We start from the raw sequence: 27,125 nt of genomic DNA on the forward strand, positions 1-27,125 counted from the left end.
ACCATTATTTCCTGAAAAAAAGGATATTTCAACCCCCAAAGCAAGAAGGGCATAGTTTCAGAATGAAGGCTGATTTTTCAAATGGGATTCATTCACCCAAATGAACAGCTCACTGTGCTGTCCTTGTCCTCGTCTTGCCCAGCCCAGGTGAACTTCGTGGTGACCAGATGACCTGCAGCCAAGTGTGACCCGCTGAAGCTGTGACCAGGTGGTCCAAGCCCAGCCAGAGACATGGTCGGGCGACTGCCAAAGGCATCTCTGGGACACTGTTGAGGGGCATCTGGGCCACAGCACTTCCTGGAACCCCTTTCTTTCTCCCATCCCTTACCCCTGCAGCAGCTCCCACCTTCTGTTCCAAACTCCCTGAAGTACAATTCCTCTCCCATTCTAGTCTTCAGGAGTCCAGCTTCAAAACCACAATAGCACAAACCATGAGGGTAACTCTAATGGGTCCTTCTAGCTCAGAGTGATCTGACCTGGGGCTGTCCAAGGCCACTGTCTCACCATCACTGCTCAGCCACCCCCTTTGCCCACACCTGCTTCTCTCCCCTCCCTTCCCCAGGGGTTGATCCCATGTGCTCCTTAATAAACATCCCACACTCTAAAGTCGGAACCAGAGTAGCCTCCCGGGGTACCCAACCTGTGCCACTGCTCAGCCCATCCAAACAGAACTGATGGGCAGCAATCTCCTCCACTTCCTGGTGGAGGAAACTTCCCATACAAATCCTCGAGGACCAAACTGGAATCTGGACGTATGCAGAGGAGCTAAAGGAATTCAGAATGTTTTCCTGTCTTGAGAAAGACCGGCTTTCACGACCATTGTTTAGTGATGGACTCCGCAGGCCAGCTCTGCGTGCCCCTCTGTCCAGGGTGGCCCCCACCCTCTCCTTCTACGAGGCCACCAGTACATAGTTGGAAAGCTACAAGAGCACATGATTTAAGGGGGAAATAAAACTCTTAGATTTAACAGCTCCAAAACATAATCCTCACGTAAACACTGGAGGTGGTGGGATGCTGGCGGGGAGGAGAAACGGGTACTGTTTGGGGCTTCTCTGATGGGTGACACACGTCAGTGTCCTATCCTTGCACTCTGCTTGTACCTGAAACTCAACAAATTCTGACAGCCTGGAGGAGGAGGCAGAACCACCAACAGAGTAGGTTGCCCCAGCTTACATCCTTATGTCTACACATTCTGCCTCCAAAACCCTGGTCAGGGAAGCATAAGACAAGCAAGCCCCGAACTGGAGTGTCTGCGGCTCTCCTGCCAAAAGACATCAGAGGCAGAGGTCGTTCAGCAAAAGGCAGTTGTCCAAACAGAGGATGGTGGCCCAGTCCAGACAGGGAACAGGCCTCCCTCTGCCCCATGGCCTGGCCGGGGTGGGAGCCCTTGTGTCCTAAGCTGACTCTGGGAGGGCAGGAGGCCCAGGGTCCTACAGTATACACACCCACGGGAAGAGTAGGGGTCCCCGGAAGCTGGCTGGCGTCCAAGGAGACAGTGCACACTTGGCACAGCAGGGCTGCCCATGCTGGTGACTGACAACCCTCCAAGCGTTAAGGAGGGACATGCCCTGCCCCCCTGAGGCTGCCGGGTCTTGATGGTCTACACCCCCACGGGTGTGCACAGGTGCACGGATGTGCATGCGCTTACACATGCCAGTCACATACACATACAGTCACTCAGACAGCAGCTTCAGGCAGTGCCCGACACATCACACAGTCAGCGCGCAAGAGCGGAGTCTGCCGGTCGCCCCTCGGGGTTTTCTGGAGCTCACAGGAGAGGCGGTGAGCCCTGTCTTTGTCCTAATACAGTGGTTCTCAAAGTGAGGTCCCTGGGCCAGCAGCATTAACATCACCCGAGAACGTGTCGGACATGCTTTGTGTTCCGTCTTGGTCACAGAGCCCTGAGCAGGCCTGGGGGCCTCCCACAGGGCTGTGACTCCTTGTCACACCTTTTACGTGTCAGCTCCTGTGCTAAGCAGACTTCATATACACTATCTCATTTAAAACTCACCAATACACTGTGAGATGCACACTGTATTGTTCCTATTTTTTTCAGATGGGGAAGCTGAAGTTCGGAAAGGTTTAGGAGTCCTGGCCTGGAGTCCCCGAGGCTCCCAAGCCTGTGCCCCTAGTCACATTCTAGATGAAGCTCCGGCCCCGCTGAATGTAAACACCCTACTGAGGACTGTGCCCTCCATGCCAGGCCCCACCCCTGCCACCCCCTCAACTTTCCCTGGGTCTCTCCCTGCCTCAGCAGCCAGTCCTAAATCTTTCCTCAAGAGATGAAGCCTGGCCATCCATGCGGGAGGTGGGACAAAGGGCGGAGGCAAAGCCCCAGCTCATGAGAAGACAGCACCTCTGCCAAGGCCCTCGCCGCCCTGCACCACACGGCCCCGCCCGGAGAGTAACGGGACGGCCTCCCCGCCTGCACCCCAGCGCCTGGAGAGACAGCCTGCTGCACAACTGACCTGCAGGATCCAAACAGCTGCTTTGCGCACATCTGATCCCTAATGTCTCCTGAACCACATTAGGAGGGACCTGGGTTCGAGTTTATCACCAACTTACTACATGACCTGGGCTGGTCCCCACTTGGAATTTGTTTTTCCATTTCTGCAGTGAAGACGCAGGCTGATGATTTAGAAGGATGCTTCTTACTCTGAGACCACATCTTGGATTCTAGATATCCACGTGACGTTGGAGAAGGCTGGCCAGGACATGGGAATCTGAAGTGCCTAGGGCTCTGGACCCGGCTGTCTGCTCAGCCTAACTCATCTCTGTTTGAGACTTGGGAGTGACCCCCCAGCTCCCTGGGCGCGCCTGGCTCGGCACCCACTCCTCCCGCACTCAGAGAGGATTTGTGTGCTCCCCCACAGGGCACGAGGGCCTGGAGGGAGCCAAGGAGCCTTACCCCTTGTCCCAGACTCAGAGGCGGCCATGGGGGCCTGTGTCGTGATGACCGATATAAACATCTCGTCTGGCCTTGACAGCAACGTCACGGGCATCACAGCCTTCTCCATGCCCGGCTGGCAGCTGGCACTGTGGACCGCAGCCTACCTGGCCCTGGTGCTGGTGGCTGTGATGGGTAATGCCACAGTCATCTGGATCATTCTGGCCCATCAGAGGATGCGCACAGTCACCAACTATTTCATCGTCAACCTGGCCCTGGCCGACCTCTGCATGGCTGCCTTCAACGCTGCCTTCAACTTCGTCTACGCCAGCCACAACATCTGGTACTTTGGCCTTGCCTTCTGCTACTTCCAGAACCTCTTCCCCATCACAGCCATGTTCGTCAGTATCTACTCCATGACTGCCATTGCTGCTGACAGGCAAGAAGGGGCAGCGGGGTAGTGGGGCAGCTGGGGGGAGCCGGTTCACTGTGTTGGCTTCAGACAGGGCTGATACCATGCCCACAGTCACACAGCAAGTTAAGTGTAGAACCCAGGGAATTAATTGCCTCCTAACCTGTTCATGATCCTAAACTATGCATCTGGAATAGTTTCACAGAGGACTGTGGAACTGAGACGAGAAAGGATAAGGTTAGACACGAGAAAGAACTTTGCCCTAGATGGCTGTTCAAGGCTTTAGGGGAAGAACAGTGTTTTAGGGACCTTCTGGAGTGTTCTTCTCTGGAGTTGACTTTCGTTTTGGTTTCTTTCTTTTACAAGGAAATTGCTTATTTTGTTTCCTATTCCTAGATAGATTATGTGAGCGGAAAATTAAACACTGCATGCAGTTACCACATAATTACGATGGGGCCAATTACCTCCCAGGTGCTGTATCTCCGGGGCTGCAGAGCAAGCCTCTGGAGGGGTTGCGGGGCAGGAGGGTGGAGGAGTGATCAATCGGCAGGTCTGAGTCACCTAAGACTTTTCATTCACTCAGTAAGTATCTGAGGCACTGTCTCAGGCACTGGGGAATATACACCAGTGGGAAAAGCATGGCCTCATGGAACTTCCGCCTTAAAGCTCAGGTTGGGGGCTGGGTAGTATGGGCTGTAGAGGGCAGGGTGGAAGCCAGGAGTCCAGACAGGCAGGAGGCGGTTGACTAGTAACTCAGGGGAGGGAAGATGGTGGCTCAGGTCAGGATGGTAATAATGGAGACTCGTCCATCCATTTCTTCATTCATTCTTACGTTCAGTGCCCACTATGTACAGATACTGCTCTGCACATTCAGGTAAAAACAGATAAAGATGCCTGCCCTGGTGAAAATTTAAATAGAAACACAAGACTAAATAAATTATGCATTGTATTTTGAGGTCATGAGGGCTATGGGAAAATATTAGAAAGGGGTTAGGGGATTCGAGGCCCTGGGGTTTGTGTTTTGGGGTGGGGCAGGTAGTATATCAGGATGTCAATATGTCAGGATCAGTGAAAGGGTGGGATTTGAGCTTTGTCTTATCGTCCTGGCCATGTCTGAAGGTTCAGATTAATCCCAGGGAGGAAGGCTGGGGGGGTCATCTAGGACCAAGGGCATTTCTGCATATGTAGAGCACTTTCTCCACTGCAGACAGCTGGTGGGCAACTGCTTGGGCTTTGTGCAGAAGACCTTTGCGCAGAAGACCTTTGCGCTGTTAAGAGTTTCTGAACAGAAGAGAGGCTGGGCTGCTGAGGAACTCAGCAGGGCGGAGCTGCAGGACAATGCCCCAGATGGACTTCTGGTGTGGCCACACTGCCCTCTTGTGGCCTTCTGAGAGCATGTCCACGCTCAGAAGGAGGTGAGGTGGACAGAGGTTTAGGGCGCTAGTGCGCCATGTGTCGACAAGACCGTCACCAGCCCGGCAGCTCTCTGCAGGTCACCAGCGGGATGCGGGGAATAGGCTGGAGAGTGTGCGCCTGGACTGGGAAGAGGAGGTGCAGGCTGGTCTGATGGGAGTGCACCCACGACTCACACCGCCCTCTGCTCACAGGTACATGGCCATCGTCCACCCCTTCCAGCCCCGGCTCTCAGCTCCTGGCACCAGAGCGGTCATTGCTGGCATCTGGCTGGTGGCCCTGGCCCTCGCCTTCCCCCAGTGCTTCTACTCCACCATCACCATGGATGAGGGCGCCACCAAGTGCGTGGTGGCCTGGCCTGAAGACAGTGGTGGCAAGATGCTCCTTCTGTAAGGCCTGGGGGTGAGGGAACATGGTGTGTGTGCATGCACCTGTGTGTGTGTGCATGCACATTCATGGTGTACACATGTGCAGTGTGTGAGTGCACAGGTATCTGTGAGTGGACGGGGGATAATGTGAGCACTGCTGCTGCTAAGTCGCTTCAGTCGTGTCCAACTCTTTGTGATCCCTTAGATGGCAGCCCACCAGGCTCCTCTGTCCCTGGGATTCTCCAGGCAAGAACACTGAAGTGGGTTGCCATTTCCTTCTCCAGTGCATGAAAGTGAAAAGTGAAAGTGAAGTCGCTCAGTTGTGTCCGACTCTTGGCGACCCCATAGACTGTAGGTAGGCTCCTCAGTCCATGGGATTTTCCAGGCAAGCGTACTGGAGTGGGTGCCATTGCCTTCTCCAATGTGAGCACCGTAACAACTCAAAGTGACACTTAGCACTCAGTAAACGTCAGGTCTGGTCTAAGCACTTTACATACATGAACTCATTTAATTCTCATAACAGTATGAGTATGTATTATTATTATTTCCATTTCTCAGATGAGGAAACCAGAGCACTAAAAAAAACTAAGGGCCTAGGACCACACAGCTATTAAGTGGTAAATCAAAGATTTAAATCCAGGCAGTCCTGCTTCAGAGCCCAGTCTCCTCAACACTCTTGCTTAAATAAGGGGCGTATCAGGGTACTGAGGCAGAAAGAAAGGGCAGATGATGGAGTCTGGGATGTTTTCAGGAGGAGCCTGGAGACAGCCTTAAGTTGAGGCAGGCACCATGGGCTAGGGGATGGGGGCAGAAAGCAGAACTCAGACTCGGTGCAGCTGCTGTGTGACCCTGGATAAGTCCTTTCCTTTTCTGGGCCTCAGTTTGCCTAGTTCTCACGTGGCTCTGTCATCCCCAAGCACCTTGGAAATTCAAAATAGAGGATAAAGAATTGATTGAGGTTCTGGCGACAGTATTCGGGTTGGATCCTGCTCTGTCCCCTGCGGGCTCAAGGATCTTTTGAGTCACTTAACCTCTCTGAGCCTTTGGCTCTTTCTCTCTCAAAGGAGATTCGCAAGAGACCCTTGCTCAGGGGTTGTTGTGAGGCTCCAGGCACGAGCCTGGAGCAGAACCTGTGCCCAGGATGTGGTCGTTTAAACGGGAACAAACGAAAATAAACCCGTCAGACTTAGTCCAAGAAAAGCCTGGCTACCGCAAGCATCGGTACCAGAGCCGCCAGATCACGGCGACAATTCAGGCCCCTCCCCGGCCCCGTGACAGCCCTCTCCCAGCGCCGGCCCCTACCTCTCCTCCAGTCCCGAGCACTGGCCAGAAGGCGCCATTCCTCTGAGAAGCCTGTTCCTGGGGACTGCTGTGCTTCGAGGGCAGGCCCTGCCATGGGTCTTGGCCTCACCCTGTACCCCCACGTTCTCAGGATTCAATGCTCCGTGGGCGGTGTCCATGTAGGGACGGGCCCCTCTTCCTGGCTCCGGGAAGGGATGGGAGCAGAACATTTCGAGACTGGCCACTGGGGGGCGATGTTTCTCCACCTTAACATGGAGCTTTTCTCCTGGAGGCTCGTAGTAGTAACTCAGGGTACCAACCAGTACCAGGGTACTCCAGTTTTCTGGGGTCGGTGATTTGCGACCCTGATTCAGACGAAGGCAGAAAGCAAGAGGGCAGAGATGGGCTAGGAGGGTATCCTTTGGTGATACTTCGAATTCTGAGAGGATTTGGGCCAAAGCTTGGTTTCTTGTGTGTGAGAATTTATTATTCATTCTTGGGTTAGGGAGCTTCTGAGGTTTAGACTGGGGCCTCCATCCTTACAGGCTCACATTCTGTGTGTGTGAATCTGATAAAATGACAGATCCCCTCTCCAGGGAAATGCACATACACTTGCAAAATCAAAATGCCAAGAAAAAGGCAGTCTCAGCTGTGGGAGAAGCCATTCCTGATAATGGCAGGCCCTAGAAGATGGTCCCCAATGCTCCTTGGCTCTTCCTTCTGGTGGGAACTTAGCCCAGAGTGAATCCCCATCCTGCACCAACCCAAGAAAGAATGAAGCAACAAAGGGGCATCACTCATCCTCGGGAAGCATGGTGGAGATTATCTCCATGTTTTACAAATGGGGAAACCGAGACTGAAGGAGAGATCTGATTGCCCAAGGCCATGCTTTAAATTAGAGGTTGGACAAGAACCCGGATCTTCTGACTCCACAGGGCTGATTCTCAGTGAAAGGGAAATCATTTCGGTGTTAAGTCTGTAGAGCTGTTTCACATGACATAGACTTCCTGTGCCTCTCTGAGCCTCAGTTCCTCGATCTGGACACTGAGGCAGATGGCTCAGCTGATCCTCAAGGTCTATCCGTGACCTCAGAATCAAAGGTGACAGGGGCCTGGCACTCACTGCTCCTCGTCTCCTTACCTGCTCCACAGTAGGATAGATGGGGGTCAGGGTGTCTAGGAGGCGCCAGACATTTTGTAATTAGAAAGTCGAATTCTAAACTCAGGTTTTAGGGAAGGCATTTAGGGAAGAACCCATCTGCTCTCCTCTCTCCAGGTGGCAGCCCCTCTTGAAAGGGGCCCAGAAAGGCTGGCACACGTGGAGGAGAGAAGTGGCTTGGGAACACCTCAGTTTTCCTAGAAGAAGTCACATGATAGGGCCAGGGGTCTTGGGTCCATCCACCAAATGCTCCTGCCTGGGTCTTGTTGGAGCGTGACTGCGGCACCACTCAGAAACCAGAAGGCTCACATCAGCAGACACACTTTCTGCTGTGAGCAAGTGGCATGCATGTCCTTTACCCCAAAGGAAATAAAAGGGCCTCAGCACAGCCCCGGGTGTCCGCCATGGGGACTGGATGAGCACCATCAGTGGTGTTCCAGGCCACTTGCTCACAGCAGAAAGTGTGTCTGCTGATGTGAGCCGTGTTCCCAACAATGCTCACAGTCAGGAAGAGGTGATCCGATAGCTTGAACAGTGTGGCCCGTCTTCACTGCCCCATTCCCTGGTAGGGATGCTGGTGCAGGATAGAAACACATCAACTCCAGGACATCTATTTAGACAGACAGATGCAGATACAGATGATATACATAATCTATCTAATACATGTGTATATGCACACATATAATGCATGATTCTGGAAGAAAATATTCCAAATCGTTAATAGTGGCGCGGGTGGGATATGTAATTTTATTTCCTCCTTTGTGCTTAATGGGGCTTCCCTGGTAGCTCAGCTGGTGAAGAATCTGCCTGCAATGCAGGAGACCCCAGTTCGATTCCTGAGTTGGGAAGATCCCCTGGAGACGGGAAAGGCTACCCACTCCAGTATTCTGGCCTAGAGAATTCCATGGACTGTACAGTCCATGCGGTCGCAAAGAGTCAGACACGACTGAGCCACTTTCACTTGTGCTTAATGTCATTATAAATTTTAAACAAATGTATTGGTTAACTTTTTCATTCCTATTTATTTCCTCGTTTGATAACTTGTCTGCCACTTGGAAGGACTCAGAGCTTACACTGGTGTCCCTTTTGCGGCAGGGGAAGCCCTCACTGGGCATATATGCTAGTCGGTTTGCCTTTAAAAAAAAAAAAATTAAACCAAGGTCTTGGGAGGTGGCCCCGGGGTGGCCTGTCAGGAAAACTCAGGGGCACTGCAAGGTCCTGGGGACTGAGCTCTGGCAGTCGCCAGGTGCCCAGGCCCTTGACTCTCCCTCCAGGTACCATCTCGTAGTGATCGCCCTCATTTACTTCCTGCCTCTCGTGGTGATGTTCGTCGCCTACAGTGTCATCGGACTCACGCTCTGGAGACGCTCTGTCCCGGGGCACCAGGCTCATGGTGCCAACTTGCGCCACCTGCAGGCCAAGAAGAAGGTGAACTCCGGGGGCGGAGGGGGCGGGGTCAGGGCGGGGCCGGAAGTTTGGCCACGCCTCGGCATCGGCTATTCCGGGCCCACCCGCGAAAGGGCGCCGCGGAGGGTAGACTCCGCCTGTACCTTGCGTTTGTCCCAAGTTTCTGGCCAGAGCCTTCATTCCTGCTTCCCCAGGCCGGCCGACTTGCCTTTGGTCTTTGGGTTGTGACAGACACAGATTGCAGCGAGTGGGGGTCTTGCGGACCCATAGCTGGCAGGGTCTCTCCAAAGGATGGGGTTAGGAGCGAGAGCTCATCCACTCTCCAGGGAGGGGAGCTGCTTTGCTCAAAGAAGGATCCAGGACGCCTTTTAGAGAAGGTGGCATTGAACTGGGCTTCGAGGAGTGAGGACTAAGAAGGAAAAACAGCAGTGTGAGCCTAGAGACCAGCCTGAGCAAAAGCCCTCAGGTAGAGGGCCCAGGAGTGCCTGGGTAGCAGGTGTTCTGGGGGACCTGATTATTGAGGGCTTCTCAGGCTGGCATGAGGCGTGCCCCACCCTCACCCTCAGGAAGACTGGTGGGTCTTGGGGCATCCGGGCTGCGGAGTGACCGGAGTGTCTCCTGGCCCAGTTCGTGAAGACCATGGTGCTGGTGGTGGTGACATTTGCCATCTGCTGGCTGCCCTACCACCTCTACTTCATCCTGGGCACCTTCCAAGAGGACATCTACTGCCACAAGTTCATCCAGCAGGTCTACCTGGCGCTCTTCTGGCTGGCCATGAGCTCCACCATGTACAATCCCATCATCTACTGCTGCCTCAACCACAGGTGAGCCCTCACCCCAGCCCCTCTCCTCAGCCTGGCTCCATCCGGACCCCCCTGCACAGCTTCACCCACCCCCATGGGATTGCCATCCTCACAGGGATCCCCCAGCATAATCCTCGCTTGAGCCCCACCCTCTCCCCAAAGCTCTGCCCAATGCCCAGGCCACAGCTTTCACGTCTGCCTGCTCCTGATCTTTCTTCTGGGGGCTGCACCTGGGACAAGGAGAAGAGAGAAGGGAGGGGCAGAGAGATGGAGGGAGGGGCAGAGAGGCAGAAGGACAGCCAGAGAGGGAGGAAGGAAGGAGCCAGGTAAAGGAGGGAGGGACTTGGCTACTTCCCTAGTGGTCCAGTGGTTAAGACTTTGCCTGCCAATGCAGGGGGTGTGGGTTTGATCCCTGGTTGGGGAGCTAAGATCACACGTGCCTATCAGCCAAAAAAACCACAAAATATAAAGCAATATTGTAAGAAATTCAATAAAGACAAAAGAAACAACAACAACAACAAGAAGGAGGGAGGTACTGATGTTTTTAAGAGCTTTCTACATTGAGGAGGCACTGAGGACTGTCTGTAGGCCAGAACAGTGCCGGCCACAGCGAATGAAACACAGCCTGAGGGCTGGGGCCGTGGCTGGAGGGGAAACGGGTTGCTCCCTGGAAGATCACAGGAGGGGCTTTCAGGAGCGCTAGGAAATGGCCTTGGCAGAGACTGCCAGGGAGGAAGGAGCCCAGTTCTCACTCCCTGCTGCTCTCGTACCTCTAGAGAAGTGGAGTCTCACTGAGGGACTGGCATGTGCTCTGGAGCATGTGCACAGGTGTGAGATGCTGGGCCAGGCGGAAGCCCCAGTGCCCAGGAGTCCTTCTTGTAGAGCAGGCCACTCAGCCTCAGGACGGTGGGGCCAGGTGAGAGTCAGTGAGAGGTGAACTCTGAGTCCTGGCCTTAACAAGGCAGTGATGTGGGTGACATTGACCTTGGGCATCTTTGATCACCTCTCTGCACAGATATCCAGACCATTCATAAGGCCAATAAAGCCTTTGTTGCTCAGACATCCTACCCACCTGGGACAGGCCAGAAGGAAGTGAGAGACTGACTTTTATCTTTTGAATGTTTAGTAGGCATCAGAACCCTCCATTGTCTCCTGACAGGCAAGTATACCCCATGGACTGTAGCCTACCAGGCTCCTCTGCCCATGGAATTCTCCAGGCAGGAATACTGGAGTGGGTTGCCATTCCCTTCTCCAGGCAGATTCATTGCAGGCAGATTCTTTACCATCTGAGCCACCAGGGCTACCCATGTAATGGGATGGAGGTGTTATCCCCATTTTACAGATAAAGAAACTGAGTCTCAGAAAGGAAAACTCTCCTAAATTCATACAACAAGACTTCCATGTGTTTCCAAGGTCTGTAATCTCATCCCCACATCACACATTTTTCTCCCATGCAGTTGTAGAAGTGAGAACTTAGAGACAGGGACTGTCACAGCAGGGAGGGCCCCCAGCCTTCTGTGTTTATGCACTGGTACCCAATGATACAGTCCATGGAAGTCAACACCCCAGGGCTCTATGAGTTCCTGAAACAACCTCTGATCGTTCAGGATTTGAAGACACCAGCTCTGCAGTGGGACTGTTCCTCCTGGTGCAATCTTCTTTTCTCTAGAAAACAATCTCCAGTGGCTTTGTGTGCCAGCTCTGTTCCAGACCCTATGGGATACGCTGGTGAACAAAAACAGTGATCCCTTTCCTCAGGGAGCTGACCTTCTAGGGGGAGCAGGTGGAGATAGACAATAAGCAAAGCTAATGAGTCAGGGAGTCACAGTGTGTATTAGGTGATAAATCCTATAGAAAAAAAGAACTGGGTAAGGGAGGACAGGATGTAATGAGGGAAGTAATGGGCATAAAGGTTGCAATTTTACAGGATGGTCAGGGTAGGGTTACTGAGGGGCCCTTTGAGCAGATTTGAGGACTGAGTGGGCCCTGGTAGCTGTCTGGATAAGAGTTCCAGGCAGAGGGAACACCCAAGGTAAGGGGGAGAAGCCGGGAGAGGATTAGGCAGTTGCAGTAATCCCACCAGGCAAGAGATGGTGGGTTTAGATGCATGAGAAGTGGTCAGAATCTGCAGATTGCTAAGGTAGAGTCAACAGAATTCGATGGAGAGGAAGTCAAGGATGACTCCAGGTTCTCCGGTGGTCAGTTATCAGGAGCTGAGATGAGGACGACTGTCAGGGGTATGGGGGGAAGAAGATAGGGAGCTCAGGTTGGGATATGCTGAGGGTAGGTATAAGGGACAGTGGCCATGAAGCTCCCATAATAAAGCCGTTCATTGGGCTGCACCGTGGACTCTCTAGAGCTACAGGGGGAGGAACCAACGTCAGGTCCGTGCTTCTGCAACAGAGAAGCTTGCGTCTTCTGGGAACAGACCACCCAGTTGTCTGCCTCTCTCTGCACCACACAGGGCCTCATCTATTTCTGCTCCTAACGGGACAGTGTCTACCTTCTGCCGGCTCTGTCTCACTTCTTCCACTCACTCTCTCCTTCCTCTGATCTCTCATTTACGTGGGGACCCTCTGTGCTGCCATGGGGAAGCTCACTTATTCTTTAAGCAAATGTCCCCAGACTTAGTAGTTCCATGTGCATAATTCCTTTCAAAGCAGTCCCCTTGGAGAGCATCCTTATTCCAGCCAACACTGCCAAAGCCCCAATTTCTTAAGATTCCTCTTTGCATACGCCTTTAGAAGCCAATGAACAAATCAAACAAGAAAATCTGTTGTGTTATAATTGTACTTGGTTTGTTTTTGTTTGTTTGTAATAACAAATGGTCTTGTCCAGCTTAATCCCCCACTTCAAACTTGGACTTGGCTCCAGATTACTTCTGGCTGTTTCCAAAATCCCAACCCACTAAAGAACGTGTTTCTGAGCTCTTTTTTTTTTTAAATTCTTTATTTTTGGCTGCCCTGGGGTGTTTTTGCTGTGCGCCGGCTTTTCTCTAGGTGCGGTGTGCAGGCATCTCATTTCAGGGGCTTCTCTTGTTGTGGAGCACAGGCTCTAGGGCGCTCGGGATTCAGTAGTTGTGGTCACGGGCTTAGCTGCACAGGCTTAGCTGCACGGGCATGTGAGGTCTTAGTTCCTGGACCAGGGATCGAATCCTCGTCCCCTGCATTGGCAGGAGGATTCTCAACCACTGGACCACCAGAGAAGTCCTCCAGAGACCCTGAGCTCTTATGAGCGAATTTCCGAAGCAACTTTCCTCTGGAGGGGAGATTGGCTTCGGGAGGTGGGGCAGCCACAGGCCAGTTCCCATAACTTGGCCTCACTCCATTTCTCAAGATGACCCTCCACCCCTCAGGTTTCGCTCTGGATTCCGGCTTGCTTTCCGTTGCTGTCCATGGGTCACGCCAACCGAGGAGGACAAGATGGAGCTGACCCACACTCCATCCCTCTCCACGAGGGTCAACAGGTGTCACACTAAAGAGATTTTTTTCATGTCTGGGGATCTGGCCCCCTCTGAGGCGGTCAACGGGCAGGCTGAAAGCCCCCAGGCTGGAGTGTCTACTGAACCCTGAAGCCTAGTGCCTGGCTGCAGGGAGAGGCTCTGCACCCTTGAGAAGTAGCCAGACGAAAGGACCACATCTGAAACTTTGGCCCATGCCTCACCCTTCAGTACATCCATGGGAAGACGAGGCGGGGCCAGGAACTCTGCAGTGGGTACTACCTCTCCCAGCTAGCCCTTCAGACAGTGCTTCAGGGATCCAATAATTCAAAGACAGGGTGAGCTAACACTTATCTAATCCAGGAGTTGCTAGGTCAAATGCCTTCCTGGGGCATGCAACATAATGAGTAAATTGAACCCAGTATAAAAGAAAAATTGTAGATATATTGATAAAAGATAACTGGCTTCCAGTGTTGGGGCAATAGGGAATGGTGGGGACTGTGGCAAACTGGAGGGCATAGGAATCCAAAGGGGACAGTAGCTGATCAGCTCTGGGCAAATGCTGCCATGCGACTGATCCTCTGCATCTTTCAAGAGAAGCCAGAAACCCAAATTTGTGAAACTTAACTTCCAGAATTGTTAAATTTAGCTCACATTTTTATACATGTATGAACCAAACAAAACACACCCGTGGGCAGTACTCAACCAGGACACTGATTTATTATCAGGATAAAGACACAAGGAAAGAAGCTTCTTAATTTTGCAAAGCCCCTAACCTGTGAGCAAATCCAGGGCTTCTCTGCTTTAGCATCTAAGAACCCAGTTCCACCCCAGGGGAGATGGTGGTTAAGGGTCAAAGGGAGCCTCAGCTGGGTGGTCTCAAGACAATGACCTTCACATTGCCTTCCTCATTCAGTTGCAAAGCTACTTTGAAGGGAGGCTGAGGATGATGGGAGGGATGCCTATACATCAGCAAGCCCAATACATGTTAAGTGCTTCATAAACAGTGTGTGTGCTCAGTCACTGTCATGTCCAACTCTTTGTGACCCCATGGACTGTAGCCCACCAGGCTCCTGTCCATGGGATTCTCCAGGCAAGAATACTGGAGTGGGTTGCCGTGTCTTCCTCCAGGGGATCTTCCCGACCCAGGGATCAAACCTGTGTCTCCTGCATTGACAGGCAGATTCTTTACCACTGAGTCACCTGGGAAGCCCTCATAAACAGCAGCCGTGACTTTCATTACTACCATGGCAGCCGTCTGACATGAATGCCTCTGCAAGTCAGCAACACAGCCGTCACCCTTACTTCTGCTCAAGAGGCTGGCAGGCAGAGAACATCAGCTGTCCCATCCCCTAGAAAGCTCCAGGCCCAGCCGGGTCCACACCTCACTCTGCCTGCTGACTCACCCTTCCTGCCTTGGGCCCTTCCAGAAGAAGCACATAATGCTGTGAACACACACCTAGAGTTTAATGTTACCTGTGTTCTCCATAAAATCACTGTGCCATAGGCGCTGGCAGTGCCAATAAAGGGACCCTGGTCTCACCAAACCAAGTGAACATGCAGTCGGTCCTGGGGAAGACCACGCAGAGGTGTGCCCATGGCCAGGGAGACTCATGTGGCACTGCAGTCACAGGGCACCAGAATGTGGGCTAATGTGGGGTCCGTTGACCTGGGGGGAGGAATCCAAAATGGCAGCCACAGAGCGGAACAACACCCTCCAGGCTGAGGTGGGGCAGGGATGGAAGGGCTGGACAAGGGCCAGTTTCCCATAGAAGGGGTTAGTTTTCAAAGGGGGTGTGTGTGAGGGGGGCCGCGGGGGGAGAGCACCACAACCCTGCTACCCAGGGCTGCTGCAAGGCTTCACCTATTCGGGGCAGGGCGTCTCTTCATCTGTTCGCCTGGAGTTGGCAGACAGGATGATGAAGGCAGGACCTGCTCGGGAACAGTGGGAGTGGCGGGGGCCAGTGTTGCCCCGTCCTCTCGGGAAACCCAAACAGCCCCTGCAAGCCAAGCTTCTACTTTGTTCCAGCTACAGGTGAGGAAGGCAGGCTATTGGAAGACAGAAGCCTTTACCTTCTGAAAGAGGTCGAGGTGGGGGTGCAGGAATCCCTCCCCAAGGCAGGCCCCTGGGGCTGCAGCAGGGAGCCTGGAGGGCAGGTGCCAGAAGACACGGGGAGAGCACAGAAGTCCTTGAGCCAAAAGAAGGCTGCAGGCTGAAGAACACAGCCTTCAGTTCAAACTCTGCCCCCGACCCAGAAGGCCACAAAACCCCCCAGGGTTTGGTTTTTGCCACATCCCCCAATATCCTCCCCACCCCAGTCATTAAGCATCACTCGGGTCTTTGAATTGGTACAAAGTTTACTAGGTCATACAACATGGCTCACAAAAGCGATGGGTAATTCCAATGAGCGTACTGTTTCTTGATTGGTTCCTTTTACCCGAATGGAGACAAGACACTTTCCCGCAGGACTGCCCACCTCCCCTCCCCAAGACAGACAGAAAGCAAGACTGTCACAATGTGGCTATGACCAGTTCCACGGACACATAATTCAGTGGCATTGCCATGCCCAGATGGGACACCAGACAGCAGTGGGTGCGGCGCCGGGAGGAAGCGGCGGCCACTGCACCCATGGGAGGAGAAGTCCCGGCAGTGTCTGCTGGTGATAATACATTGCACGTGGGGGATGGGTCCCCAGGGACGGGCAGCGGAGGCCCTTAAGGCCTGTCAGATGGTGTGACTTTTCATCTTGGGCCAATAAATAACGGTTGGACGAATGCATAAATTAGAAATGGACGCCACTAAACTTCACACGTGGGGAACATACGACCGGGTTGAAATCAAATCATGCAGAGTGGTAGGGCAGGTGAGGAGGGACCTGGAGGGCAGGGAGATTATCAACAGCACACACTCTATTTTGTACCCTACGTTACGCGCCGTTCGTGGGCTTCTGGTTTCCTCCCTGCGGTGGTGCAGGCGGGTTCTGGCGCCGGAGTCTCCCAGCACAGCTCGCTGGGCAAAATAAGGGGTCGCTGCTTGAAGAGAGAAGTGCTGGAAGGGCAGCAGGCTGGGGGTCAGGGCTCTTAGCTGCTCATTTCTTGCCGGAGCCGAACGCCCACTGCTGTAATGAGGGCGGCTCCCTTGCCGCTGCCGTCTTCAGATAAGAGGAAGGACACGTTACACTTTGGTGACAGTTCCTTCACGGTTTGGTGCATGATTCTGGAGAAGCTGAAAAGGACAAAAGATAGAGATGGGTTGGTGGAGGAATAGGAGAGATGCAGGACCCACCTGAAGATGCTGAGGCAGCCAAAGGGAAGCAGGGGCGTGAGAGGGGTGGGGTTGCTCTGAAGCAGCGAGACTTATTGAGAATGCCTGGGAGGAAAGCAGGTTTCCTGCCAACCTAAATACAATTTGCAGCAGGGAGGCACGACGGAGAATCCAAAATGAGCTCCTCTGGACAGCTTCTGAGGGCAGCGGCATGAGTAACACACCCAGATAGCTCCCGTCCTCAGAGCCTGAGGATCTGAGAGGACCAAAATCCAAGAGGGTGTTGAGACCTGGGTGTGGACCACTGAGGCGCGCCAGGCCAGGTCAGCTGTTCAGCTCAGCAGGCTTCATGGAAACAAACATCACCCATCCCTAGCTTGCAGCCCTCTGAGACCCCAGCCCATCAGCACCTGAAGCTGAGAGGGAGCCTTCCTTCCCACCCCCAAGTGAAGCATAATCTCTAAATGAGAAGTGACTCTGGGTTCTTGCATTTTGTACTGCAAATGAGATAGGGCCAGGCTGAGAATGCTCAGGGCAGCGGGGCTCCTAGAGGTAATACTGCTTGCCCTCTGCTGAGTATCTCCTAGGTGTCCCACACTTGATATATGTAATGTCCAGTCTGCCAATGGTTATTATCCCGCAAAGAGGAGACTTGACAGAGATGAAGCAATTGAGCACAGCTTCTAAAGGGTGCTGTCAGGATTAAATCCAAGCCTGTCCACGCTGGGCTCCAAAGACTAGCTCTAAACACAGTGACAAGGAGTACAGTGACAACGGTGAAGAAACTGCTGGGGATGGAGCCAGACAGCCTGTTCCATCCCAAGCCACGGCCGTGAGGTAAGCAGGCACCATCCACGCTGAGTCGGGTATGCCTGCTTTAAAGTAGGGTGACATTATGGCTGGTTTACTTGGGAACGGTCCCAGTGTAATTATTAGTAGCCCTCTCTCGACTGGCCAAAGTACCTCTGTTTCGACAATAATACGGTCACTCCATAAGAGCCCAGCTTTGAGACATAAGGCGGGTCAAAGAGCAGATGGGCCCACCCCTTCTCCTCCAGCATGGGATGTGGGACACCGGGCCTAAAGGACGTTGATCCCGCCCGCCTCCGTGCTCCAAGCCCAGGGCCACGATTGCTCCTGCCTTCCAAGGCTTCTGACAGACTGATGTAGCAGATGAACAAGACAGTGGGGCCTCTCCCTTTTCTTCACTCCCTCTCCCGGCTTCTGAAAAACAGCTTCTCCACCGGCTGATGGGTAAGCCCGCGCCCACCCTGCTTTCCTGCTCCCCGCCCAGGAGAAGGGGCCTGGGAGGAGCAGCGAGCAGGAAATATAAGGTCCACAGGGTGAACTGGCCAAGTGAAGCCGCTTCTCCGCCCTGCGCCCCCTTCCTCGTGCCAAACGAGCCCCGCCCCGACCGCACAGCCTGCAGGCCGGCTGGGTTCCTGGTGAGGAATTTTACTGGGGGGCGGGAAATCACCTCCTGATGTCCCGGAACCAAAAGGGGCCTCGCCCACGCGCCCACCCCCAATGGAAGCCCCACTCACTGCGGATGAAGCTTGTAGAGCGTGCCGTCCACGCCCACAGTCACGTTGAGGCGGTCCAGCCCCCTGTTTTCGCGGATCTTATCCACCACAGCAGCCATGCCTGCGCCACACAGCTGCGCCGCCCTCTTGGACACCACCCCACACACGGTCTTCACGAGGATACTGTCGTCGCATGTGCTGTTCAGACCCAGCTGCTGGAGGATGGCCCGGACCTGCAGTAGCGCTAATCGGTCGCTGTGGGGGCGAAAGTCAGGAGGCCGGATGAAAGGGAACCCGCTGGAGAGCAGCAGGGGCCATCCCCAAATCACCAAGCTTATCCGTGAAAAGGGTCATGGGGTTTTCTCTTCCCTTCAAAATAATATATATTTTAAAAATGACCCTCCAAGTATTACAAGTTAAGTTGTAGAAAAACTGGCAACTCTAGAAAAATTAAAATTGGAAAATTAAACCTCTACAACCCCAACACTGGGGAAAACACTATTAAGGTTTAAATATATTACCTTCCAATCTAGTTTTCTTGAATATCATTAAACTGTGTTTGTTCTGTATGTAAATAGGCTTGTCATTTATTTATGTTTAAATTTTTATTTTATACTGGAGTATAGTTGATTAATTGGCTTCCCTTGTGGCTCAGCTGGTAAAGAATCCACCTGCAGTGCAGGAAACCTGGGTTCAATCCCTGGATTGGGAAGATCCCCTGGTGAAGGGGATCCCACTCCAGCATTCTGGCCTGGAGAATTCCATGGACTGGACAGTCCATGGGGTCTCAAAGGGTCAGACATGACTGGGTGGCTTTCACTTTCACATAGTTGATTAATAATATTGTGGACTTGCCCTTTATATATGGTTTTCTTTCTTGCTTTTTTCTTACTTCATTTATCTGAGGGAGTTCCTACCTCCTTATCCAAGACCGGGACTGAAAAAGGCTGCCATAGTATTCCATTCTGGGAATGACCATAATTTATTTAGAGAAATTTAACTTGAAAATTTTTGCTACCAAAAAGTAACACTCTGATGACATTCCTGTTTATAAGTCTTTGTGTGCAACTCAGATTTTACCTTTAGGATACATTTCTGGGTCGAAGGGCTTTTGACCCAGAAGGCAAGTGCCTTTCTGAAAGCTGACTCTTGGTCTCCTGGGATATTGGTCTCCTCATGAAATTGAAAGAGTTGACCATGAAACAATGATGATGACAACAACAGTGACAAGAGCGGTGAGCCTTCTTTGAGGACCCACTATGTGACAGGTGTTTACATACATCACTTCATTCCTCTTCCTAACAGCCAACTGATCCACACTTGACTGTTCCCATTTTAAAGATGTGGCAGTTGAGGCAGAGCTCACAGCCAGTGACGTAGAGCAGGTCTCAGGGCCAGAACTACCGAAGCTCTCGCCCACCGGGACATGCTCAGTATCTTGTCATATAGAATGCAGATGTTTTCTTTGGTTTGCTGTTTTGTCTTTTAAGCTTGAGGATTGATATTGTTTTTAACTTACAGAAACCATGCAGCTAAAATTTGCAATTTTCTCTTTATTATTTCTCCCTTTGATATGACACGTGAAAAGACCTTCCCCAGCACTTCACACCCATCAGGATGGCTCTTATTAAAAGAAATAAAAACAGAAAATAAAATATTGTTGACGAGGATATAAAGTTGGAGCCCTTGTATATACTGTTGGTGGGATGTAAAATGGTACAGCCACTGTGGAAGAGTATAGCAGTTCCTCCGAGTAAATAAATAAAATAATTACGTGATCCATCAATTCCACTTCTGAGTATACACCCAAAAGAATCGAAAGCCGGGATGTGATCATGTGTTCGCACACTCATGTTCATAGCAGCATTATGCACAACAGCCAAAAAGTGGAAGCAACCCAAGCGTCCATGGATGGATGAATGGATAAGCACAATGTGGTGTATACAATACAAGGAATTATTCGTATTTGGCCTTAAAAAGGAAATTCTGACACATGCTACAACTTGGACGAACCTTAAAGATACTATGCTAAGTGCAGTAAGCCAGATGTGAAAGGACAGATGCTGTATGATTCCACTTACATGAAGTCACTAGAGTCAAAGTCATAGACAGAAGGCAGAGCAGTGGTTGCCAGGGGCTGGGGGGAGGGGGATATGGGAGTTAGTATTTAATGGGTACGAATTTCAGTTTGGGAAGATGAAAAAGTTCCGGAGATGGATGGTGCAGATGGTCAGACAACAAAGTGAAGGTATTTAATGCCGCTGAACTGTCCACTTCCAAAATGGTCACAATGATAAAGTTAACACTATGTGTATCTACCACAATAAAAAGGGCTTCCCTTGTGGCTCAGCTGGTAAAGAATCTGCCAGCAATGCAGGAGACCTGGGTTTGATCCCTGGGTTGGGAAGATCCCCTGGAGAAGGGAACAGCTACCCACTCCAGTATTCTGGCCTGGAGAATGCCATGGACGGATGGAAGTTGTAAAGAAGTCCATGGGGTCACAAAGAGTCAGACTCGACCGAGCGACTTTCACTTCACGGTGATAAAAAAGTATTAACAAGAAATATTCACTGCTACTTTCTTCTCCTTTTCTGGCTGCTATTTTCCACACTTGGCTCATGGGTGAACTGAGAATGAAGAGAGAGGTGGGAAACTTGGTTCCCTATCACGGCCCCTCCCTTCCCTGAGGCTGTGAAATGCCACCACTCTGGGTGCCTCCAAGGTCGGGGCCTCGGGGCTGCTGTCTACAGCAGCAAGCACTTTACTGCATGGGTTCTGGTGGGCAATGAGTTTCCCCTGCAGGTTACAGACCCAGGCTTGGGGGACAGTAAGGAGCAGGCCCTGGCCCAGTGCTGCTGTCATGACCATGCTAAAATGCAGAAGGCTTCTGCACAAGCGCTTCGCTGAGCACTTTCCTACTTTCTCCCACAGTTCACTGTGCAAGATGGCAATGCTGGAGATGAAATGTTCACTCCGGGTGAGAAAAGCAGGAGGAAGACAGAAGCAGCTTGCTGGGACACTGTGGGTGGTGAGCCCTGCATCCCAAGCTGCCTTTCAGAGGAGAAGAGGGTGAGGTCAGACCAATGGCACTTGGCTCTTTTGGACTCAGTGCTCCTTCAATTCAAATATCTGCAATGCACCTTTCCTATCTTGAAATGTAACCTACTTACACACAGGATGATTTCAAACAAATCAATATAATGCCCTAAAATACAGAATGAATAAAAGGGAATGATTTACAGTAAAATTATGGAACTTCAACATGCAACTGCTCAGGGTATACTACTCCAGAAAAGAAGAAAACCCTCACAAACAGCCAAGATGTCCCCTAGATTGCCTACCACCCCTATCACGGCCCCCTGGCCAGGTCCACCTGTGACTTGAAGGCCCTGCCCGCTCACCTCTCGATCTGAGAGAGATACTTGGTCTGAAAGAGGCCCCGGGTCTTCAGCGGCTCAGAGATCTGCCCCCGGAAGAGGAAGCCCCTCTTGGCGAAGTCGATCAAGATGTTGCGGACAATCTCACCCAGGTACATACCGCTGATCATCTTCTCATACCTGGAACGAGAGGAGGGAGGCTGGGCATCTCTAGGAGGCCTCTGGTCTCGCAGTAACCATGGGCACCTTCCTGTGCCTCACGGGCATCACCACCCCACGCACCCAGCCCTGTGCTCCCTGGCAGAGGCAAAGTGCAAGACCAGGAAGGACTGAGGAATCCCCAGCCCTCCCAGGATACCTACCACCAGCACTGCTTCATTGCTGGATCATCCTCTTCCTCACCCGACTCCCTGCCTCTGCCTGGTGAAATCCCACTCAAGCTCCTAGCTCTCAATTCAACCATCACTGCTCCAAGGGGTCTATCCTCCCCACGGTTCACCTGCCTGTCTCAGCTTCCAGGCACCCTCCCTTCTTCCCAACACATGCGGGTCTTCCGCCTCTGGGCATCCCTGCAGTGAAAGCCTCGAGGGGACAGAGTGTGAGTACCTTGCTCAGTTTTGTGTCCCAGGGCCTAGCACAACACAGTGCTGCTCTCTGAAGCGCTCAATACCTAACTGGAGAGCTCGCAAGCAGCTTAAAGGGATAGGACAACACGGAGAGTGTTTCCACTTGATTTTTGAAAGGTTTTGCCACAACCCAGGGTGCTGGTCAAGCACCCAGAGAATGACAAAGCCACACGGGCTGGAGGACCCAGGCAGCCACCACACCCCTGGGGGCCACTTGTTTTGGGGGCTTTTAATTCCTGCCCTCTCCATGCTCAAGGGCCTCAAGAAATGACAAGGGATTTAACTGCTTCCGTGCACACACCCCATATCTCAGGGTCCCTAAGCTGGGAAGACTCCCCTGGAATCTGTATACTCCAGATCTGGGGTGCTCCACAGGAAAAAAAAAAACAAGAAATAGCACAATTATCCTCAGTTCTCACCTAGTCTTTCTCATTCCATCAAGGAGACATCTCCTTGGTGTGGAACAGTTTGGTGCTGATATGGCTCTATCCCCTTCCAACCCCTGCAGATCTCCCTTTTAACAAAGAGGGTCTTCCCGTGGAGCGTTTGGTGGGCACAGTAGGTAGGACAGAAATAGCGCTCTTCTTCACTATATCCATTTTATGGTAATACTGGTTTTTCCTCCCTTATTAAACTCAAGAATGCAAGCTGATTTAAAGAAAAACATGCAACCTAGGTGGCATTTGGAAAAGACGTAAATCTTGAGGTTAGCTGGAGAATCACTTATGTTTGAGAGGTCCTACCCCAGCTCTTCGTTCTGCTTCTGGGGACGTGACTTAGACCACCCCATCTTGGCTGTGGCAGAGGATGGTCTGATCCCTGGGAGCCTGAGACAAGAGATCATTTGTCTCTTTGCTGGGAAGGGGGAACACTGCCACCTTGGGGAGGATCCCTGAAACCCAGGCTGCAAAGCTCCAAAGAGCCACTAGGTGTTGCAAGAGGTCTGCTGCGGGAAGGCTAAAGGGCGGCAGGCCTCAGCCTCACCCCTGACCTGGAGCCCCCTACTCCCATCCCCACCCCCACTGGCAACATCCTAACTTCCCTTGCCCATTAACAACTGCAAGTCAAGGGTGTTCTGCTTCCACTAAACAAGTGAGCAGCCTGCTGACCAAGAGGTTTCTATTAGTCTATGGGGAGGAATCATAGAGCAACAGCAAGACCAGAATGTTCCAGAATAAACATGGTCAGTGAGAGGACTGGTGTGACCACTGCCACCCTGTACCCAGAGGAGGCACCTGGACAGATCATCAACCTGGGCCATCCTGTACCACCTGCAGCTGCCACCCCTAAGTTCTCTGTTCTTGGGCCAAAAGAAAAGGTCAGGAGTTAACCTGAGGGACCACAGTCTCCAGGCTCTGCAAAGCCCCCTCCCACTAGAAACTTCCTTCACTGTAACAGGCAGGGGACTTCCCCGGCAGTCCACTGGTTAGGAATCCATGCTTTCACTGCAGGGGGCCCAGGTTCAATCCCTAGTCAGAGAACTAAGCTCCCACATGCTACATGACTCAGCCAAAAAATAGACAAACACAGGCAGAAACACAGCCACGTACCCTGCACCCCCGCCCCCCACCCGCCCACCACTGTCCTGTCTCCTCTACCAGGTGGAATTACCTTTGCTTCCCAGAGTTTAGAGAAAACTCATCCACCAGTTTGTCATAGATTGTTCTGATATCATCCAGACACCCGTTGTCCCCAAAGGCCCCCCACTCCATGTTGATACACATTTGTCCCTGGTTTCCTTCTAGCGTCTCGACGTTTTTCATTTCCTCCATGTAGCAGGCATTGCTGCCAGTCCCTGAAATACATAAAGTGGGGAATGAATGGCCATGTCTCCATGCTTGGTGGGGAGGGGGATTGCAACTAGGCCTGGTGCTCCACCGGGGCACGCTTCTGAGATGAACATTTACTTTCCCAATGTCTTCCAGAAAAATCTCAAAATATCATGGGAAAGTTAGAGTGAAAACTGCCCAGAGCATTTGATTAACTCACTTTATACCAAGGCACCAATACTAAGAGCCTCAAACGTTCACCTGTCCATGCAGGGCTGCTGTTGCTGCTGCTGCTGCTAAGTCGCTTCAGTTGTGTCCTACTCTGTCCAACCCCATAGATGGCACCCCACCAGGCTCCTCCGTCCAGGGGATTTTCCAGCAAGAGTACTGGAGTGGGTTGCCATTTCCTTCTCCACCAAGTAGGGCTATGCTTACTTTAATACAAGACGGTGTTAGAGCAAAGGGATGCATCTTAAAAGTGGTGGAGGTTATGCAGCATTCAGATTGAAAGGGTATTTCTCCAATTCTCTTCCCCCACCCCCCCAACACACTGGCCACAGATACAAACATAGACACACACACACACTATATATATATATATATATAAAATTGGGCTTCCCAGAAGGTAAAGAGCCTGCCTGCCAAAGCAGGAGATCAGTCAGGAAGATCCCCTGGAGGAGGGCATGGCAATCCACTCCAATATTCTTGCCCGGAGAATTCCTTGGGCAGAGAAGCCTGGCAGGCAACAGTCCATGGGGTCGCAAAAAGTAGGACACAACTGAAGCGACTTAGCACACATGCATATATTACTATTAATACATGGAGGTGTTGTCTACTATCCAGCCACATATATCCATATATCTTATCACACTTGGTCATGGACTCTGCCTGAATAAACTCTCCTGTGTGTTCTACAATGAGGCCTCTGGTTGGTTCACCGAAAGACAGTGTCCTGAGCATGTCCAGGGTGTATTTCTAAAGCAATGGTTCCTCACCATTTTGGTGTCACAGATCTCTTTGAAATTCTGATGATTCTCCTGAGAAAGGAACTTCCCTGGTGGTCAGGGGCTAAGATTCTGTGCTCCCAATACAGGGGGCCAGGGTTCGATCCCTGGCCTGGGAACTGGTAGCACTAGTGGTAAAGAACCCTCCTGTCACTGCAAGAGACGTAAAAGATAGAGGTTTGATCTCTGGGTCAGGAAGATCTCCTGGAGGAGGAAATGGCAACCCATTCCAGTATTCTTGCCTGGAGAATCCCATGGACAGAGGAGCCTGGCATAGAGTCGGACACAACTGAATCAACTTAGCACACACACGCTCCTGAGAAAAGGGACATCTCCCCAGGTGTACCCATACACTGTATACACATAGTCTCACAAATGGCTTCCAGGGGCTCAGGAGCCTCTGATTTCCATCCCTGATGTCCCAGGACAGGGCTACTCAGAGTGTGGTCCCTTAAGCACTAGGGTTAGAACCCAAACTGTTTGCTGTTCTCATCCAGGAGGATTTAGGTCCAGATGCTGGGAGGAAGTGTTCTAAAACTTTCATAACAGTTTTAATTGCCAGATATCAAACTTGTAGTTGTTGGCTTTGTCTCAGTGAATGGATGGGAAATTTAAAAACCAACCAACCAACCAAGAAGCCCCTCACATAGATATTTTTCTATATACCTGAATCCCCTGAGGAGTTGTTAAGGTGGATTTCCTGATTCAGGAGGTGAAGGATGAGTCCCAAGACCCTGCATTTCTAATACGCTCTTAGATGATGCTGATGTTGCTGGTCCATGGACCACAACAAGATTCACAAGGCCCTAGAGCACCATGGACCCATCCTGGGTGGGATGCAGAGGTAGATGGATTTTCAACATCACTAAGGGACACAAAGACACCCCTACCAACTAGACAAGTGGGCTCAGGTTGTTTTATGCCCTTTAAAGAAACTTAAGTAGAATTTGCAGATGCTTCTGACTGTATAACTATAAGCAGATAGGGTAGGGGGTCCCCGGAGAAAGACAAACAGGCATGATTTTCTTAACATTAATGAAGCCATGTTGGCCTAATGCATTTTGTGATCTAAGTTTGGCCACAATTCTTGCTCTGCAACAGGTCTCAGTAATAATGATCTTAAGGGACAAAAGAACAAACTATTATCAGGGAACAGAAGTAATAATAGCAAAAAAAATAAATCAGTTGTAAAGATTCCTAGTTCTGTTTCATGTTAAAGATTAGCCTGAAGCACTTTCCTGAGCTGTTTTGCAGACTGTAAACCCCCTGCAGGCACTCAACTGCCAGATTATCATGTATGGATGTGAGAGTTGGATCATAAAGAAAGCTGAGCGCCAAAGAATTAGTGCTTTTGAACTGTGGTGTTGCAGAAGACTTGAAAGTCCCTGGGACTGCAGGAAGATCAAACCAGTCAATCCTAAAGGAAATCAGTCCTGGGTATTCATTGGAGCGACTGATGCTGAAGCTGAAGCTCCAGTACTTTGGCCACCTGATGCAAAGAACTGACTCATTAGAAAAGATCCTGATGCTGGGAAAGATTGAAGGCAGAAGGAGAAGGGGACGACAAAGGATGAGATGGCTGGATGGCATCCCTGACTCAATAGATATGAGTTTGAGCAATCTCCAAGAGAGATAATGAAGGGCAGGGAAACCTGGTGTGTTGCAGTCCAAGGGGTCGCAACTGAACTGACTGAAGGGATGGTGATGTTGACCTTTCTGACCCTTGTGACTTAAATCAAATGAAGCCTGGACTCTGTCAACCTTTGCCCCAACTCTATACTGAATTCTCCTTCGCCCAAGCCCAAGGTATTTCATGAATATGCAAGTACCCTTAGCTTAAAACTTCCCCAATTTTTCTGTTGTAGGAGACACTGCTTTGGGAAAGATCCCCAGTGTTCTCCTTCTGATCTTTGGTTTGGCTGTGTCTTTTGGCTCAATGCCCACCAAGAAGCCAACCCAGTTTTGGATTAACATCACTGGATTACTTTTGCTTTCTCAGTTCCCTTTCAACCAGAGGGTAAAATTGAGAGAAGAGGCCCAGAAATGGAAGGGGTACAAAGAAAACCAAAATATGCAAACCATACTTCTTGCTGGGGGAGTTCTGCGCAGAGATCAATTGATGGCAAAGAGTGGTTTGAAGGCAGCAGAACCCCTCCTACACCTCGCCCACACCCCTGCCCTTATATCTGTGGGTCTGACTCAGGCCGGAAGCAGAGAAAGTGCCGAGTCACTCTAGCTTTGCATTTCATACCTAAGGCCATTCATAAGCAGAAAGGGGAAGGGACCAGGAGAAAGCAAGCTTTGCAAAAGAAAGAAAGAAACAAAGCCCCAAAGTCAGGCCTCAACCAACCTTCCCCTGGAGCTGCTCCTCTTCTTTTAAATCTCCACTGAAG

The 27,125-nt window shown here is 51.5% G+C and overlaps 2 protein-coding genes across 2 annotated transcripts in view; one reads left to right on the forward strand and one right to left on the reverse strand.

Moving 5' to 3' along the window:
• Window positions 1-2,934: 2,934 nt before the first annotated feature.
• TACR2 (tachykinin receptor 2) lies at window positions 2,935-13,301 on the forward strand. The gene is made up of 5 exons (XM_052641114.1): window positions 2,935-3,326; window positions 4,907-5,101; window positions 8,794-8,947; window positions 9,554-9,750; window positions 13,085-13,301. Exons 1-5 carry the CDS (start codon window positions 2,935-2,937, stop codon window positions 13,299-13,301), a joined length of 1,155 nt encoding a protein of 384 aa, XP_052497074.1.
• Window positions 13,302-15,523: 2,222 nt separating this feature from the next.
• The window catches only part of HK1 (hexokinase 1), a 72,024-nt gene continuing 60,422 nt past the window's right edge, over window positions 15,524-27,125 (reverse strand). The window contains exons 15-18 of the mRNA XM_052641328.1: window positions 23,571-23,754; window positions 21,358-21,513; window positions 17,978-18,211; window positions 15,524-16,394 (exon numbers count right to left, since the gene is read on the reverse strand). Of these exons, the coding sequence (XP_052497288.1) occupies window positions 16,250-16,394; window positions 17,978-18,211; window positions 21,358-21,513; window positions 23,571-23,754 (719 nt within the window). The 3' untranslated portion in view covers window positions 15,524-16,249. The remainder of the gene's footprint in view (window positions 16,395-17,977; window positions 18,212-21,357; window positions 21,514-23,570; window positions 23,755-27,125) is intronic.

This window comes from Budorcas taxicolor, chromosome 5 (genome assembly GCF_023091745.1).
Source record: "Budorcas taxicolor isolate Tak-1 chromosome 5, Takin1.1, whole genome shotgun sequence".
Taxonomy (NCBI): domain Eukaryota; kingdom Metazoa; phylum Chordata; class Mammalia; order Artiodactyla; family Bovidae; genus Budorcas; species Budorcas taxicolor.